General features: G+C 38.6%; 1 protein-coding gene across 1 annotated transcript; it reads right to left on the bottom strand.

Annotated features, from left to right (window-relative positions):
- Positions 1-621: 621 nt before the first annotated feature.
- LOC143888615 (uncharacterized) lies at positions 622-1,182 on the bottom strand. The gene has a single exon (XM_077393056.1). The coding sequence runs from the start codon at positions 1,180-1,182 to the stop codon at positions 622-624; it is 561 nt and encodes a 186-aa protein (XP_077249171.1).
- Positions 1,183-20,113: the final 18,931 nt, after the last annotated feature.

Raw genomic sequence — 20,113 nt, 5'->3', positions numbered from 1 at the left:
TGGCCTCAATCCAAGCAATGTTGTCTTGGGACCAACGTGATCTACAACTTAGACAATCAAACACATTAGTGATCATAAATCACTTGTGTATTGGAATCATCAAAATAAGATGGGAATGCCAAGGTGGAAACCATTGGGCTTACATACTCTCGGTATCCCATATCGGCATACAATGTCATGGTAGAAAAATATTTCTGTCACTTTAGAGGTGGCCTTTTTTACTGCTTTGGCCTCTACCCATTTGGTGAAATAGTCTATCACGACATACCGCATCGTATGCCAGCCGACTGATGGTGGAAATGGGCCTAACAGATCCATTCCCCATATCGTAAAAGGAATTGGATTGGAGATAGGGGAGTATTGGGTTGCTGGCTGGCGAGGTACCGATGAAATTTTTTGGCACTACTCGCATTTCTTGACGTAATTTTGAGCGTCCTTGAGTATGGTCGGCCAGAAGAATCCTCGATGAAGGATCTTATGAGCCAGCACCTTGCCCCCCAGGTGGTCTCCACATATGCCTTCATGTACTTCCGCCATACCTCGGTCGGTGTCTGTGGGTCGGAGACATTTTAGTAGCGGCCAAGAAAACGATCGCTTATACAACTCTTCACCTTTGAGGATTTAAGGGGCGGACTTGGCAGTAATTCTCCTTGCTTCTTTTCGGTCTTCTGGCAAGGTACCGTCTCTAAGGTATTGTATAATGGGGTCCATCCAGGTGGTTTCGTGGACGATATGGGCAATCTCCTCTTTCTTGATGCTGGGATGGGAGAGTATCTCAGTGTATACGTTCCCCCAGTTGGTGGTGCCAGAGGAGGCCATTTTAGAAAGAGTGTTGGCCCTTGCATTAAGAGTTCTAGAAATCTGTACAATCTCGAATTCTTTGAAAAGGGAGATTTTTGCCCTCACCTTTTCTAGATATTTGAGCATCCTTTGGTCTTTTGCCTCATAAAGGCCATTAATATGTCCAACAATTAGTTGTGAATCACTATGGGCCTTTAATCGATCGGCTTCCAATTCCAGGGCCAGTGATAGTCCGGCCAGGAGTGCCTCATACTTAGCCTCATTGTTGGAAGCATTGAAGTCGAGTTTTAGGGCATATTCTACAAGGAATCTATCGGGTCCGGCCAAGACTAATCCTGCCACATTGCCGTCTGAGTTGGCCGATCCATCGACGAACAACATCCACGGAAACTGGTTTTCTTCATATTTTATCTCCTCTTGTCCCCCCCCCCGAGTCATTGGTCGGAGCCGTCCATTCCATGACAAAGTCAGCAAGTACTTGTGACTTAATGGCAGGGCGAGGTTGTACCTGTATGTCGAATTCGCCCAGTTTGACCGCCCAATTGATTAGCCGCCCAGAAGTATTAGGCTTCTGCAAGATCTTACGCAATGGTTAGTTGGTGAGGACAACTATGCTGTGAGCTTGAAAATATGGGCACAATTATCACGGCGAATCCAAGCTTCTCGATATTTTGATACCTGGTTTCGGCGTCGTGGAGGATGCGGCTGATATAATATATAGGGTGTTCTATCCTTTGTTCTTGCCTGATAAGCACAGCACTTACGGCCAAAGGGCTTACCGCTAGGTAAAGATATAACTCTTCATTCGGTAACGGTTTCATTAACACTGGAGGAGATTGGAGGTATTGCTTTAGCTTGTCGAATGTGTCTTGGCATTCGTTTGTCCATTGAAAATCTGTCATATTTCTCAGTATCTTGAAGAACGGGAGGCATTTCTCAGCGGATTTGGACATGAATCGACTCAAAGCCGCTATCCTTCCAGCGAGTCGTTGTCCTCATTCACGGTTCTTGGTGGCGTCATATCGAGGATGGCTTGTATTTTCTCAGGGTTAGCTTTGATACCTCGTTGGCTCACCATGAATCCGAGGAACTTACCGGATGTCACCCCAAATGCACATTTCGAGGGGTTGAGCTTCATCTGGTATTTCTATAATACAGTGAAAGCCTCCTGGAGGTCGGTGACATGGTCTGGAGTTTTGTAGCTTTTAACAAGCATATCATCAACGTATACTTCCATGTTCCGACTGATCTGTGGTGCAAAAAATTTATTGACTAACCTTTGATACGTGGCTCCCGCGTTTTTGAGACCAAAGGGCACGACTTGGTAACAAAATAGGCCTTGCTCTGTGACAAAAGACGTTTTAGGGATATCGGGGGAGTACATACGTATCTGATTATATCCAGAGAAGGCATCCATGAAGCTGAGCATCTCATGGCCGGATGTAGCATCTATCAACATGTCAATTCGGGGAAGGGGGTAGTGGTCCTTAGGACATGCCTTATTCAGGTTAGTAAAATCAACGCATATCCGCCATTTCCCGCTCGCTTTTTTTACCATTACTACATTGGCGAGCCATTCTGGATAATGTATTTCTCGGACGAACCCGGCTTGTAAAAGTTTATCGACCTCCTCCTTTATGGCCTTCTGTTGCTCGGGAGCGAAATTCCGTCTCTTTTGTTTGACGGGCTTGTAAGAGGGGTCGACACTGAGCCGGTGGACGGCAACGTCCGTCGAGATACCTGGCATATCTAAAGCAGACCATGCAAAAACATCTGCATTAGCTCTCAAGAAATTGACCAGGTTGGTTCGGAGCTTACCAGTGAGGAGTGAGCCAATCTGGACCGTTTTTTCATCGTTTTCTCCGAACAACGGTATCTGGGCTAGTTCTCTACCGGTTCTCCATGCGTCTGGTGGGTATCCGAACGTGGGTCGGTGCCGTCTATTTGGAAAGCTTCTTTTGCTTTTTTGACCACTTTGGTGTAGTCAGCATAGCAGTTCCTAGGTCGTTCCTGATCTCCTCTCACCTCGCCGACTCCTACTTTTGTAGGGAATTTGATTTTCAGATGGGGTGTTGAGACGACCGCTTCAAGCTCGTTTAGAGCCGGACGTCCTATAATGGCGTTATAAGTGGAGGGGACCTTAACAATCAGGAAAGTTTGCATAATGGTTTTCTGTCTAGGCTCGGTGCCGAACGTTATAGGTAGGTCAATCCTTCCTTTGATACTAATTAAGCCGCCAGAAAAACCGTAGATGGACCATTCTACCGGTGTAAGTCTATCAACCCCAAGTGCATTTCGTTGAAAGCATTGTAATGTAAGATATTGATAGAGCTACTGGTGTCTATCATCACTTTACTCACATTGAAATTGGCAATAATGAGGCGGACGACGATCGCATCGTCATGAGGGAGGGAAACATCGTCGTAGTCTTTTTCGGAAAAGACTATTTGCTCCGTGCTGTCAGTAGGATCAGATCGTAACTTTTTTTTCGGTGCTTCCACCGCATGGATTTGGGCGACATAGGCTTTCTGTCCAGAAATTGTTGGTCCTCCTAATGCCAATCCCCCAGTGATGACATCGATACTTCCTGCAATTCTAGGTGGAGCGTCGGTCCCTATGTCCGGGAGTTGTTTAATCTCGGAAATATGTCTATTTGGTTCATTTCCGGCGGTCGGTTGGGTCAGATTTGAGGTATTGATCGTCTTCGGAATCTTGGGTTTATGAGAAGGTCCATTATGCTTCGAGTTCAACAAGTATTTATCGACACGCCCGAGCCTTACCAGCCTTTCGACTTCATTCTTCAGGTTATAACAATCATCTATAGTGTGGCCATGGTCACCGTGAAAATGGCAATATTTACTATTATTGCATTTTCGGCCGGTACCTTTCATCTTTGGTGGCCATTGGAGATCTTCCTTTCCTTGGATTTCGTAAAGGACATTCGCTACAGACGTATTTAAAGGAGTGTAGTTGTACCTTTCAAACTGTTGTGAGGGAGCTCGGGTACCAGATTGTGGCTGCCTATTGTCGGATCGAGGGGGTTTTCCTTGACCATTGGTTGAACGAACCTCCTCCTTCCTCTTTTCCGGAGCTTTGGCAAGCTCCAATTCTCTTTCCATGGCGAAAGATTCTTCATTGTTAACATATTTGTCTGCTACCACCATTAGCTCCTGGAGATCTCGGGGAGGGCCGATATTCAGGGCTACCTTGAGATCCCTATCGTGGACAGCCGATTTCATCTCATGATTAGGGTCCTTGATTTATGATAATTCAGCCCTGAACCGACCTATAAAAGATCGTAAGGATTCATCTTTTCCTTGGCGGAGAGCGAGGAGCGTGTCGGCAGGTTTTTTCTATAGCCGACTATTGGTGAAGTACGTCACAAATTCCCTACCTAACTCTCAAAAAGAAAATATGGAGTTAGGTTTAAGGCGTCCGTACCAACTATTCGCTCCTCTTTTCAAATATGAAGAAAAGGCGCGACACATGACTGTGTCATTAGCGCCTTTGAATTCCATCGCTCCTCGGTAGGCCTGTAGGTATTCCAATGGATCTGACGTACCATCGTAGAGATGAAGCCTTGGTAAGTTAAAATTTGGCATTAATTGGGCCTGTGCTATGACTTCTACGAATGGTGATTGTACCTCATTCTCCCATTTAGTCACGAGATCCGGCTCATAAGGTTTTTTAATGTGACGTTGCATCTCCCTGACTTGTCGTTGAAGTTCAGCGAGGAGACCTGAGTCAAGCGCATGGATTCCGTTTCTCAAATTATGATGCGGGTTGTCTTGCCCGTGGTTCGGGTTTCCTACGCTGTTGGTTTGTTGGAGAACGTTGTTTTGGTTCAGAATAGCCCTAAAGGTCAATTCTGGTGCCCGTCTATCGTTTGCTTCCCCGTTCCCATAATTAGGTACGGGGCTAGTAATTGAAGCAGAAGGTTGGTGATTTATTGGCCTTCGACTATGAGGGTTTCTGCCCTCGGGCGATTCATCCTGCTCTTCTTCTAAGGGTGAGTTCCTCAGGTCTCTCACTTCTGCAATTAATGGGGAAACATTGACGTTTGGAGCCATTGGTGGGGGGGGGGGGGGGGGGTGGCAGACGCCTTATTATTTCTTGAAGGCAATAGAAACATCACCAACTTGTGACGCAAGTTGGTTGAACATGGTCATAGTGACTGGAGTGATATCTTCGTCTTTAGGCGTTTCCTCCGGAACCTGATTCTCGGGGATTATAGCCTGTACTTGACTCCTAGTCATTACTTCTTCGCCTTGTGGGTTAGCGACTGATTTCGAGGTTTTTGATCTTGAATTTGTCATGTGGTCCCACGAATGGCGCCAAATCTGATGATGCCGAAATCCGCTCTAAGCGATCTAGCGGTGATAGAGTTGTTTCTAAAAGCAACTTGCACTCACAAAAAGGTATTAAGAGTACAAGAGTTATGATATTACAGTATTTAGCTAGAAATCGGATTCACAGGTAAATTGAAGGGAAGGAGATGAAGTTCAGAAGTGTTACCAACAACGTTTGATGGAGAAGGATTGGGACTGAACTTGGTCTTCCCAAGCTGCCTACGTACCCCTTCTTTGGGGATCAAGTCTAACGTAGTTCCATTATGAAGTAAGGATCCCTTTTTATAGAGAATAGATGCCTTAATAGTTAGAATCTTACTGTTTTAGGAGTCTTTCCTAATTGGTCGACTTTCCCGGGAGATAGGTTTATATTAAACCTATTTTTAATAGATATCCTATCTCTCTTAACAAGCAAGTAACTACGATGGGGCTCTTCTACTTGGAAAGCCACCGCCTTAGGGCATATTGCCTCTTTGATGGGCGGTTTGCCAATTATGAACATTGCTATTTATGAGGGGAGGATAATATTTCACTCCCGTATCCCGTAAGTCTGTTTCTGATTAATCAAGTGCCATGTGTCGTTCATCAACGACTAGTGCCGATTTTATGCCCAACAGGGACTAAGCAAGTCCCCTAAATAGTAGAGGAAAATAGGGAAATACTACTAGGACTAAACAAGGCCCCTAAAGGATAACAAATCTAAAATATGTATAACATTTACCTCAATAACCCTCAATGATCAAAGCTAATTAATAAGGTCAAGCCTTAAAGGGGGTCCAACAGGTGACTAACTGGATAAATGCATTCAATACTATACGTCACCACTCTATCATGACCCAACTATCAATAACCTGCAGAACCATAAATCAATTCATAATAATCATACAGTTCAACTAATCGCTAACTACCCTACCCTCTTCTTCTGTCCTATTAACAATACTAAAATAAAACATAACTCATGTAGCTATGAAATGCCATTATTTTGACATTATTCCAAAAAATGAAGAAGGGAATAATGAACAACATTCTCTGCAATTAGATCATACAACTACTCAGCATATATGGTTAAGATCAACTCAAAATGAACATCTAACCATATACATGAGAGAATCAAAACTCAAGAATTGAGGAATAAAACAACTCAAATCTAGAAAATGCCTTAAGAACAACTGGTAACAACTGCATCTTATTTTCATGATCATAAACCCCAAACTTAATGCAAAAAACAAAACAAGGATTTATAGTAACCACAACAAATACCTCTTGTATGGGTCTAAAATTGAAGCAATGAGCTATGAACTTATACTAAAAATTCTTAACTCAATCCCTAGTTATGAATAACTCTGGCTCAATACAAAATGCATAACCAAATAAAATACATGAAATTAAAACCATCAACTAAAATATGACCCTGTATCATCCAAGCATACAACTGTTATTTGAGTACTGGTAAAGGACGTCACCCCGAAAGTATAAAACATCTATTCATTCCTAACAATTCAAGCATGCCCTAATTAATGGCAGAAATAAGAGCAGAAATAAAAGCAGAAATAAGAGCAACTATTATCATATGTCAAAGCAAACCTCTTTTGAACAAATAATGCTTTATACATGCTAAGTAAAATGAATGTTATCTGTACTAAGAATGTGGGTATTTGTAAATAAAGCAATTGGTCATTTCCTCCATCACAATTCTGCTTGACATCCTCAATTATGTATATAAAAAAAATTAGTTCTTGTGAACCCTAACCACACCATTACATTAAAGAACTCAAAGAAGAATGTATGTAACACTTTCTTTATGTCATTTAGCATACAAAATAGGATAAAAGACCTCTTTTGATCAAAACAGTACATTCAATAAGAAATTAATATTACTAAAACTACCATCATTAATAATTAACTTGAACCTTTACACTATTAAGGAATTACAAGTTCACAAATCAAATCCAGAAATGAAGTAAAAGAACTCTATGATGAATCAAGCAAAGAAACGGATACATACTAAACTACTCTGACACTTGAGCTTTGGTTATACGTCTTCCATTCAAAGATAAGTGCCAGATATGTGGAGAGTTATCTTGTTATGAGGGACAATCTTTATTTTAACTAGGAACAATGAAGCATAAACACTTGGGTAACAAACTTAATTTCTCCTTTAACCTCAGAAATAGATAGGATCCATTTCATAGCTTGAGAAAACATGTATCCAATACCTTATCACAGCCATTACCAAGGCATCGCATTTCTTGACTCCCTTTCTATAAATGAACTGACAATTAACACAGGTCTAAATGAGCTCACATCAAACTTCTCATATATGTGATTATTAGATCACTCATATAAACATGCAAGATGCTTAAGATTGAAACAGACATCTTCAGTCACAAAATTAAGAGTAAGAATCTAATAGCTATTTTCATTTGCAAAAATAGGGTATATACTATGAGAATAGAGTTCCTAAGGTGTCACCTCATATAGCTTATATGAGGTGACGCTTAAAAACATAAGGGGCCCACTTTGTTTGGGGTAATCCAAACCACTCATTTGAAAGGCCCTTAGATGGATATGGTGCCTACAAAAAATCAGGTCCATAGGATCATCCTAACCCTTCCATTTATGGAGGTAAAAAATGGGCATATTTATGGAGGTTTATACCCATCCATTTCAACCTCCACAAATGGAAGGGTTAGGATGATCCTATGAAGTTGATTTTTTGGGCACACCCTATCTATGTGAGGGCCTATCAAATGAATGCTTTGGATCATCCAAACAAAGTGGACCCCTTATGTTTTTAAGCGCCACCTCATATAAGCTATATGAGGTGACACCTTAGGAACTCTATTCTCATATACTAGATGCCTTTCCCTAATCAAATTATTAACAAATAATTTTCAACTGATACAAATTATAATTGAGAAAATTAACAGAAATTTACTGTGCAAACTATGACTTTTGATCTTAAAATCACCAAATTTTCTTCATTCAACATTAATTACAGTCATAGTATTCCAATTATGAAGGATAAATATTTCAGGTAGTTCTGTTACTCAAATATAATGACACAAAGATCAGATGCTTGAAAGAAATAACACCATTACAATTGTACTTTCTAGAGTGTAGTACAAACTATAATCATTCTGGACATGTTTAGCAAAAGAATAACATTCATAGAAGTTTTGTAATGACATAAGACTGGCCTTAGACAATAGATAATAAAGCTAAGATTTATGATTATCCTCATTAACAAAACTTGATAACATCCAAATAGTAGAATAATATTAAAACTATCTTCTCTACAACAATATCACCACTCTAGGTTTCAAAGAAGAAATTCTGAACCAGTTTTTCCAAACAGAATTACCTTTTAAAACACTAAAAAAAATCATTTATTCTACTGATCCCTATCTTCATGAGCTAATCTATTCCAAAAGATAAACATGTATAACCTTTGAGACTGAACAAAAATCTTCACAATTAATCAACATTTTGTGATTAGAACAAAATAATATAAGGATTTGATCTACAGAATTCCAAGTAAGATTGATGAACTCCATTTCTACTTTAAAGAGTTTAACATACAAGTGTCAGATAGCCTTCAATTCAATAAGATTAACTTGTTGTTTCAAACAACTATTTCACAAAAGAATCATATCATTTCATAACAACAGAGTTCCAAGCAACATACTTAGCTTAGGCATTATAAAATTTCATGGAAAATTCATTCATCGTCAAATCAATATGAGAATCATAGAATGTGACTTGAATAAAACACCTTCTTCCCTTATCATATCTCTTCTACCCCTTCGTAATTTTACTTTAGTAATGTCACTCTTTAACCTTCTCAATCAAAATTATCAATCATATTTTTAAAGAAAATCATTGAATCAGTTCAGAAATACAAACCTTAAGCATATTTACTAGCAGATCCATCAAACCTATCCGAATAATATTAGAGAACCTGATTTATTCTTAAAATTCTTTTCAGAGATCGAAGTTTTAATAGAAAGAAGAATCATATATAAACTTCATCCATAAAAAAATATACATAGATTAATTTACTGACTATTAGATCAACTCAAACCACACAAATAAAAAAAAAAGAATTACCTGAGCTTGCTGTTAGCAAAAGGAAATGATCAAAAGTAAACAACTGAAATCTCTTCTTTTCTTCTTTAATCTATCTTTTCTCAACCACAAACAAATAGATCTTGAGTTTGTATAGTTAGATCTAGGATTTCTTTCAAAATAATGGAATTAGGAATTGACTAGATCGGAGGTTTTCTAGAAAAATGTTCTAGGGTTTCACAAGGCAAAATAAAGTTCATAAAGAAGAGGATATAGGGTTTACATGAGTGGCTGAAAAAGAAAACAAAGGAAGAAGATGATGATGATCTAATGTTAATGAAGATCAGCCATGGAAGAATAGCATGAGATCTACGCTTCAAGGTCAAGAGAAGGTTAGATTCTAGTAGAATCTCATAGCAGGCGAGAGCTTGACCGGAGAAGATGGTAGACCTATAAATGGAGCTTGAGCTTCCCCCCCAATTTTTCCTCTGATTTTAACTAGGGTTAAGGATCAAGACCAAAAGGGTTTGAGAAGAAGAAGAAGTAAGAAAATCATGGCTAATGGAGTGAAAAAGACGAGGAGGTTGGAGCTCAGGTAGAGCCGATTGAAACCCTGGGCAAGATGATCGGACATGGAGAAGATGGATTTTCAATTCTCCCTTTCCTTCTCTGCCTACTTCCCCTCTCTGAGTTTTTTAGCTCTTAAAAAAATGAGAACCCCCACCACAAACCCCAATCGATCCCCTTTTTATGAAAATAATCATAAGTTTTGCCCCCTTTATTTCCCCAAGACAGCCTCTTCTAGTTTATTGTATAAATGTCCTTTTTATTCTGTGGGGTAGCCTTGGTAAATGAAGGGGAGGGAGGTAAATTCTTTCTTTTCTACATATGGGAACTAGTAATGGCACTCCCTTTGATGACCTCACCCACCTTTAACTTTGTTAGCCCAAGGGTTCCCATGGGTTCAACTATTCACCTTTACCTTCTTGTTTTGATGCTAGCAAACCCAAATTGATTAGTCTTTATGGACTAATGTGTTGCTTTGTAGTGTTATGCCTTAAACAGGAACTTCATATGTCATATCGCCATTACAGAATACAACACAACACATGGCTTGAGGATCAACATGCACAAAGGAACCACGCGAGCTTGCACACAATGAACACATCATCCTTGGAAGATTTACAAGCATAGAGCTCAAGTTGAGGATCCCACAAGCAAGCCTAGCATATGCCAAGAGGAGCTTGAAGATGAACAAGTGTTGGTGACTATCTCAAGCATTCAAAGAGAAGATGATTGAAGAAGAGGAAGTCACATGTACCAAAGCATCATCAAGTGTTCACTTACAAGCCAAAGAGCCCAAGGAAGACCTTTGAAGCCAATACGATCAAGGTGCTAAGTAGTTTTACATTTCTAGATTGTATTGGAGATCTTTTTCATGTGCTTTTGCATTTCAAAGAGTTTTTCATACCTTTTTAAAAACCATCATTGAGACCAAATTATATTTCATGAAAAATTATTTTCAAAGGTCCTAAACATTCTCAAAACAAAAGGTCATAGCCCAAGGATTTAAATCTCAAGTGGTAAGTTAAGTTGAAAAGTGAATGCCATCAAAATTGGCACTTGGACAATAGACAGCAACTTATTTCAACTTTAATTTATCCAAACTATTTTTAAATTTTTTTGAAAATATTTTTAACAGATAGATCTCATCATTTTCATTCAAATCAAGTATAAGAGCGTCAAAATCCGATAAGAAAAGAGTGAGATATGAATTTTTAAAGATCGGGGCAAAAACTATTTTTTGCAGCCGCAGCCGCGGTCGACCTCGGAACTCCGGTCGACCGGGGCACTAAAAATCCCATTTTTTTTAAATTCCAGCAGCTATCCCGTGGGCGACTGTCCTACCCCGGTCGACCTCCACTGCACGAAAAACTAGCCGTTGGGGTTTAACGGCTAGTTGCTTTTTTGATCCGTTTGGGATTTTTTCTTACCCAAATCACCCCCAAACGGTCATAAATCATTATGGACTATAAATATAAGGTTTTATCATAGATTCAAAGACTTTTGGACTTATTAAAAACCTCATTTGAGCTTTAACTTTCAAATCCATTAATTTCTTCAAAGAGCTTTGAAGTTGCATATTTCATTTTGAAGAAGATCTCCATAGGGATTTCATTTGTGTATTCTTTTGGAGAGGTTGTGAGCTATCATTTTTGTATCAATCCTAATCTAGAGGCTAAGAGAGTTCTTCTTTATTATTCTTCATTGTAAAAGAGGGTCTTCGATTCAGCCCGGTAAGAAAGGTGAATCAAGATTGTGAAGGGAGTTTTACGTTTCGGCCCTTAAGAAATGAGAAGCTTGATTGTAAAGAGGGTCGACGATTCGGCCCATTAACAAAGGTGAATCCGGAGCAAAGAGGGTTTGTTCCCTCGGAGGAGGAGAAGGTGTTTGTAAAGCTCGGAGATTTGGCGTATAGAATCTCATCATTAGTGGAGTACCTAATGAGCAAACTTGGAAGAGTGGAGTAGGTCTTGTTGATAGACCGAACCACTATAAATCTCTTGTTCATTGTGATGTGCTTCTTCTTCTCCCCTTTTCTTTGGTGATTGGTAATATCTAAACCCCATTTTTATTGTCTTGCTAAATTGAACAAGGGTTAGATATAAATTGCTTAGATTGAAATTTCTCTTCTTTATTTTCTTATAAGCATATTTGAACAAGGGTTAGAATAATCAATGATTAATCTCACACACCATTTGTAATTAAGGCAAAATTTTTAAATTAACCAATTCACCCCCTATTGGGTTGCCCTATTGGAATTTCAAACTTTAACAAGTATTAATAATGCATTTTCTTTGGGCAACTCTATATAGATAATCCAACCCTCATTTCTCTTATAAACAACATTATATTCTCACCCTTTCTTCTCTGGACCACTTGTCTCAAATATTTCATCCTCCTTCTACAGATAACATCACATAGCCTCATTTTGACACTTGCACAAACTTGACTCGTCTTATTAGGAAAATTTGTTCGGATTTTCGTAAAATTCTACAGGGACTTTATTGAAATTCTAACCTAAACTAGGGTGAAATTTGGGACACTAATTCATCTATTTGAAGGGTTTTAATTAACACAAATTGGTTTAGGGTTCTGTCCAAATGGGGTGTCTACAATGACATCTAAAGAAACTTGATATAATCAATTATTATGATTTCATAAGTCACCACAAAAAATTTTAAGCAAAAACAAATTCGTTTGAGCAAGAAAAGCTCAAAATAATGATTTTCGGGAACCATTTCAGAATAGCATAATTTCCTAATATTTTAAGTGGGGAAAAATTATTCGTACGACCATATTAGTTACTGATTATGCTTTTTTCATACCCAAATAATATTTGAAAAATTTAATCTTAGGCTATAAATTTATTCTGAAATAAATCATGTAACTCTTGAAATAAAAATCAACAAAAGGCTGCAATTTTTGCCTAACTTGTAAAAATCATATCTCCCAATCCGCTCATCGAATTTTGATGATTCTTGATGCTTTGGACTCATATTCGAGTGTACTTTTTAACCATCAAGAAAGATCAGATAAAAAATCTCATTGAATAGATCGAAATTTCTGACTTTTCATAAGAGTCCTTATGTCGATTAATTAACACTACGGACTAACAACCTCGGATAGCCGAGATAGAACGTCCGGGCTCACAGTGGATATACTACATGATCTATCTTTTGTTAATTTAATCCTCTAATATGAGCCCTAGTTGCTCTGATACCACTTGAAGGAAGGTTATCCCCTTCCAACAAAATTGCTATGCGTAGCGGAGAAGATGAAGAGAGAGAGAGAGAGAGTGAGAGAGTGAGTGAGAGAGAAAGTGTGCACAACGATTTTCCAAGAAAAGAAGAAGTGGCTGACAAATTTTGGACATGGAATACTTTCTAAATTCGTTTAGACCTCTCTCTTAAATAATAATAAGAGTTTGGTTTGATCTTTTCCTTGTTTATCTCTCCCAATTCATATCCAATACAAAGACTAGTTGCATTAAGACTCCTTGAAGAATTGGGACTCTTCCCAAACGTCCAAGGCTTTATGGGGACGCCCAAGAAACCTTGGAGAACCTGTATTGAAGTCACACTCGAGCTGTCCTTGGTCTTATCCCATAAGAGTTGGTGTTGGTGATGAATTTCTTGCTTTGTAGATCTTATATTTTAGCAATTCTTATCCAAGTAGGAGTTTGACTGCAACTCAAAGTCCTTGAGCAATTAGGAATGTTTTCCTCAGCTCTCCAATTATTTTGGGCCCCGCCAACCTTATCCAAATGTGTAGTTTTATCCCAATTCCCAGTTCTGTTCTAATTCCGCAACTTTTGCAAAACCGATTTGGGAATAACTATCCTCATTTGGATTTCACAGTATTATACTTATTATTAATCATATTAATAATATATAATAATTTATAATAAATGAATGAATAATTAATAATTAATTATCTATTTAATTAATTACTAACTCGCATCCAATGAGAGTCATTTCGGTCCAATTTGTCTTCGAAAAATTCTCTCATTGTCTATTGTTAACAATTAACAAAGACATGTATATATATATATATATATATATATATATATATATGTTTATATATTTACTTAATTAATATCCACATTGATCTAACAGATCGTATCCGTATGTGCAATTACATAAAATGCGGCCCTGATCCGTTTGGATGTTATCAGGTCATTCGAGTTATGAGTGGGATCGTCGCAGGGATCCTACGGTCGATCTTGCAGAACCCTATGGTGGGCCCCACTGCGATCTCGCTCTTGTTGTAAAACTACAGTCGAAATAGGTCAATGGCCTCCTTCGAGACGTAACCCTAAAGATGACCATGAGATCATCTTACCCATAATCACATCTTGTATGTGTAAGTCATTTCTTCTTGACTACATTTACTGTGTTGAGTCATACGAGGGGTGGACATTTCGTACTCCCTTCGCCACTCTTGGTATACCATTTTGGTCAAGTGATGTTCGGCCTCCAAATGCATTTGTAAAATCCTTTGAAAATATTTCGCTGTTTCATAAAACATTCCGATAAACCTTTTATCAAGTCTGCCTGGCCAGGCTATCTAATAGGCCTACTGACAAAATTGTAGATGTCAATCCCTAAGTTTTAGGGTAGAGAATCCCTTGATGAGTATCACTATTGGTCTCGAGGGTTTGCTCTAGGATATAGTTTTATCCGAATGTGACTCTAAACTAAAATCACTATGAGATAGACTAAGACCCTAGAACGGGTCGATAGACCAATAAGATCCCACAATTCTAAGGACATGTGAAGGGTCTTGTCTAGAAGAACAACTTTAAACACTCTTGTCCACAAGTTGTGCTTTATTTGATCCGGTTCAGTTGCACGTTCCAATCGTCATACCCACTCTTCTTGCTTAGGGTCCACTACCCAGATGACTGAGATAAGCCACCTCACGACACATGCATGTAGGCAAGATTGGTGCTAGTTGTATACAGAAAGAGATGTCTAGTGTCTTTTCCAACTATGAACTACTAAGGCTTGCATAGAACCAAGATCCAATATCTCCTTGCTCCATTGGCTCTGTGAATCCTTTGAGCATGACGTTTCTACTACGTTACCTAAGAATGCACATGTGTAATAAAATAAGCACATCACACACATTCATTAATATAATTACCTATTTATGTCATGAAATAAATCTTTATTGATTAATAAATGTCATTCTACTGGCTTTTCAGGGCATATACTTTAGCAAATCCTTCATAGCAAAGGTGTTAAAAAGCCATACATTCGTATTAGACAACATTCCAGCATCATTCCCAATGAGTAGAATATCATCTACATGCAAAACAAGTAATGTGACAGCACTTCCACTGACCTTTTTGTAAACATAAACCTCATCTACGTTTTGAGTATAGCCAAACTCTTTGACTGCTTGATCAAAACGAAGATTCCAACTGTGGGATGTACACTTTCTGACTTCCTTCTCCCGCAGCTTCAAAATCTTCTGGCTGGATCATATAGATATCCTCTTGAATGTTTCCATTCAAGAAAGCGGTTTTAACATCCATCTGTCAAATCTCATAGTCATAGTGTGCTGAGATAGCTAATAGAATCCTAATGGACTTTAGCATGGCTACCGGTGAGAAAGTTTCCTCATAATAAATTCCAGCCTTTTGACTATATTCCTTTGCCACTACCCATGCTTTGTAGGTCTCTAACTTACTGTCAGGACCTTTCTCCCTCTTGAAGATCCATTTGCATCCAATGGGCTTAATGCTGTCTAGTAGATCAACTAAAGTCTAGACCCCGTTAGTGTACATGGACTCCATTTCGGATTTCATAGCTTCCATCAATTTTCCCGCATCAATGTCTGACATCACTTCTTTTTAGTTGAGGGGATCATTATCATTTTTATCTGAGATCGTGTGAAATGTCTCACTCAAGTAGACAAGTCTAGTTGGTTGCTTGATCTCCCTTCTACTACGTCTGAGTGTTTGTATAGGTATTGTAAGTTCTTGCTCAGCGTCTTCCTCTTTATCCATTGGAATCTCAGGTTGCTCTTCCAAGGCAATCCTATCCCCTTTGACAGTATTTTGGGTGAACTCTTCTTCCAAAAATACCGCATTCTTGCTTACAAAATAATTTTGCTCGCTTGGGTTATAGAATATATAACCCTTTTTTTCCTTGAGATATCCAATGAAAAAATACCTTTCGGTTCTTGTCTCCAACTTATCAGCACTTATCTTTTTAACATGTGCGGGATACCCCCATATCCTCATATGATTCAATGAGGGTTTCCTACGAGTCCATACTTCATATGGAGTAGACAATACTGATTTAGTTAGAACATGGTTTAAGATGTAGAGCGCCGTTTTAGGACATATCCCCATAGAAACAGAGGTGCTTCTGTGAAACTCATCATAGACCAGACCATGTCCAATAAAGTCCTATTTCTACGTTCTAAAACACCATTCAATTCTGGTGTTGCACGTGGGGTCTCTTGAGAGATAATTCCATTTTCCTTATAAGTAATCCCTAAACTCATCTGAGAGACACTCTCCACCTCTATCAGAGAGAAGAGTCTTTATTTTTTTGTTTAACTGATTTTCTACTTCATTCTTGAACTCTTTGAACTTTTCAAAGGTTCAGACTTCCGTTGCATAAGGTACAAATATTTGTACCTTGAATGGTCATCCGTAAAAGTCATGAAGTATATCAGCTCTCCTCTTGCCAGATGAGAAATGGTCCACATACATCACTATGTATAATTTCCAACAAATCTTGGGATCTTCCACTCTTGCCCCTAAAGGGAATTTTTGTCATTTTATCTTGAAGACATGGTTCACAAGTTAGAAAAGGTTCCACTCGGATAGAATCCAATGGACAGTCTTTTACTAATCTTGTAATCCTATCTAGGTTAATATGGCCTAATCAAAGATGACATAGATGTGTGGGATTAGAAGTATTCCTTGTCCTTTTGAGGTATGGAATATTTTGAATATGAATATCCTCAATGTTACTTACATTTTCTAAGGCATTTACTATAAATAATCCGTCAACTAATGTACCTTTTGTACTCAAGGAATTTTCGTGTTTGATAAAAACACTACTTTTATTAAAAGTTGTTGAATAACCATCAATCAAAAGTTTAGAAACTGAAATCAAATTCCTTCTAATGGAAGGTACATAAAGACAATTATTTAAACATAAATATCCTCTTGAAAATGCTAGTAATAGATCACCCACAGCTTGGACTGCAACCGTTGCATCCGTTCTAACCTATAGGTAGAGTTCGCCCTCAGTCAACCTTCTGCTTTTCCTAAACCCCTGCAAAAAGTTTCATACATGTGAGGTTGCACCAGTATCCACACACCATGAAAAAGCAGGACCAATCAAATTGGTTTCTGCAACAAAAATCTGCAACATACCTTGAGACCAACTTTTCCACAATAGAATCTCCACCTATACTCGGGACATTTTTCTTCTCTTTGTATTTGTTGAAGGGCTTCTTGTTGCTTGAAACTTCACTCCCGACTATTGAACAACCCGCAATTTGTCTAGCTAAAGACTCTTGTGAAGCAAGAAGATTTTTAAACTCCACCAAAGATGGTTGCCGATCCCATCCTTAAATCGATGTGACATAAGGGATATACTCTCTCTGCAACCCACGAATAATGTGCTTCTTCATTCATGCCTCTGAAATAGGCTCTTCCAGATCCAATAAAGAAATCTCCGAACAAAGATTCTTGATTTTCCAAAAGAATTGAGAAATAGAGAGACTACCTTGTGACGTATTTGCCAACTCATTTTCTAACATTTGTAGACGAGCAATATTCTTCTTGTTGAGCAATCAATCAAGAGTAGTCCAAATCTCATTTGTTGATTTACACCCAATGATGTGCTCAAACAAGTCATGAGAAATAGACCTCTTCAAAATAAATTCGGCCTTGGCATTCTTCATCCTCTACGCCTTCAATACATCGGCATTTTCTTGTTTATCTTCCGAAGCTCCAACGGCATTGCCACAAACAACCTCCCATAAATCTTCTCCCACTAGATATGACTCTATACATGTTCTCCATATCTTGTAATTTAATTGATTTAGTAACTCAATGCCGAGTCCACTAACTCTTCCACTCATATGCATCTCCAAAGCACCGATTGAACTTCTTCACCAAGGAAATCTTGACAAGCACCAACTATCACCCTTGTGGCTCTGATACCATATAGGGAGAGACAGATTTCACAACACCAGAAAATCCTCTTCTCAAATAGTGAAACCAAACTAGTGTGACTTTACACTAGCCTAAGATCAACAACCAAATTAGAAGAGGAACAATACAAAAACAAGATGTGCTTCAATATGTATGAGAGAAGAACAAAACTACAAGTAGACAAGACTTCAAGAAGAAAGCTTCAAGAGGAAAGATTCAAGAAGAAAGGTTCAACAAGACATAGGCAAAATATGGGACAAGTTGGCCTTTGCTTCAAATACTAGCTTACACACAAGAAAGCTTCAATGGAGGTCTTCAAAAGAGAGCTTCAATAGAGGTTTTGCTAGTGGAGAATCTTTACCAAAATGGAGTTCATAAGAATAAGCTTAGTCTAAGGAAAGTACAGAGGTAATGGGTTTGGTAAGTGGTAGTAGGTATGGGAAAGTGGTCTCTTTAATGCTTATGGAACTGGTGGGTTTGGAGTTCCAAGGAACTGAAGTAAGGTTATCCCCTTCCGGCAAGATTGCTATGCGCAGCGAAACAAAAATCGCATTGAACGTTAAATTTTTCTTTTCGATCTTGTTGTTGTCAAATATCCTAGAGTCTAGATTAGTTAATTATGTTAAATAAACATAAAGAAATACCTCTTTGAAAAAGAAATCAAGGAACCGCGCTGCTTGATCTACTCCTCGAACGGTTGCGATCGTTTTGAACACTGCGAACCCCGCAAGTTGAACCGATGGATTCTTTTCTTTGCACTGTTGATCGTAGATTTGAATAACACTTATTACCTTCTTTAAGGTCTGATCTAATTATTACCTTTGATATAAAGATCAGAGAATTATATTGGAAGCCTTTCTCTTTTAAACTATAGGGTGAATTCCCAACAATTGGAAGAGATGAAGAGAGAAAGTGTAAGCCCAAGGGTACAACCCAATCATATTTTGATTATCAACAAACCCAAATTGATGATAGATTGCTAATGGCTACTCTAGTGTTGTGATTTAGACAAAAGTTACCAAAGTTAACACTTGAAGCAAAAAGAAGAAGGGCATAACCTGGAGAAAGTCAAGCCTTGGTGATCTTCTTACAACCCTTGAAGTTCATTGAATAATCAAAGAAACCACAAGTACAAGATCAAGATAGAAGAATCTCCCAAGTCAAGGAACAACTAATGCAATTACCTAGAAGAAGAGAGATCAAGAAGACTCAAGGTTCCTTTACTCTTTAGAATGTATAAGACTCCTCTTGACATTAATTATTTTGCATGGAGTTATGTTCAAAACCTTTTCAAAAGCATTTCAACAAACTCAAAAAAGCATTTGAAAGCATAAGATAAAAGCCCAAAGACAATAGCCCAAAGCCCTAAGTTTTAAACATAAAAAATCAAGATTTCAAGACAGGGCTGGTCGACCGAGGCATCACAGTTGACTGCGGGATGGATACTGAAAATCCAGCATCTACCAGACAAAAGAGGGCAGGTCGACCGAGACAACCCCGGTCAACCGCAGATGGGCTCTTGAAAAATCCGGAGCCATCTAGAAAGGTCTCGGCGGTCAACTGCCATAGGCTCGGCCGACCGCGGATAGGATTTGGACAAAAATATAAAACGTCCAGAAAGCCCTCGGCGGGCGACTGCGACATTTCGGTCAACCGTGACGGTTTCAAATTTCAAAATAAAAAATTGAGCGCCCGATAATGCGGGCAACTGCTACACTTCGGTCGACTGCACCCGTCTGGCAAAGTAGCAGTTGGGGCTCGAGCATCTTGCTTTTTCTTTGCTCATTATTTATAGTTTTGCCCCCAAACGGTAATATCTTTGTTTGAGCTATAAATATCATATTCTTGACCTTCTAAATAACCTTTTGAAATATCATTTATTAAATCCTAGTGCATTTAACCTTGAAAACAAAAGGATTCTTCATCTTCCTCTTGAGCATTAACATTTGCATTTGTTGAGAGATTTAGAGGTTTAGGCAAGGTTGCTTAAAGCATTACACCCTAAGTATCTAGTTTGGAATACTAGACTGCAGCCTCCAGCCCTTATATATAGAGATACACTAGGGTTATAACAGGTTAATGGGCTCTAGCCCATGTAGGCCCACTACACCGGTCCATTATCCATGTGGGCTTATATTAGAACATA

Source organism: Tasmannia lanceolata, unplaced genomic scaffold (genome assembly GCF_043159265.1).
Source record: "Tasmannia lanceolata isolate RefF3 unplaced genomic scaffold, GAP_Taslan_0.1 ptg000002l, whole genome shotgun sequence".
NCBI lineage: Eukaryota > Viridiplantae > Streptophyta > Magnoliopsida > Canellales > Winteraceae > Tasmannia > Tasmannia lanceolata.
This window is presented reverse-complemented; position numbering and strand designations above follow the sequence as displayed.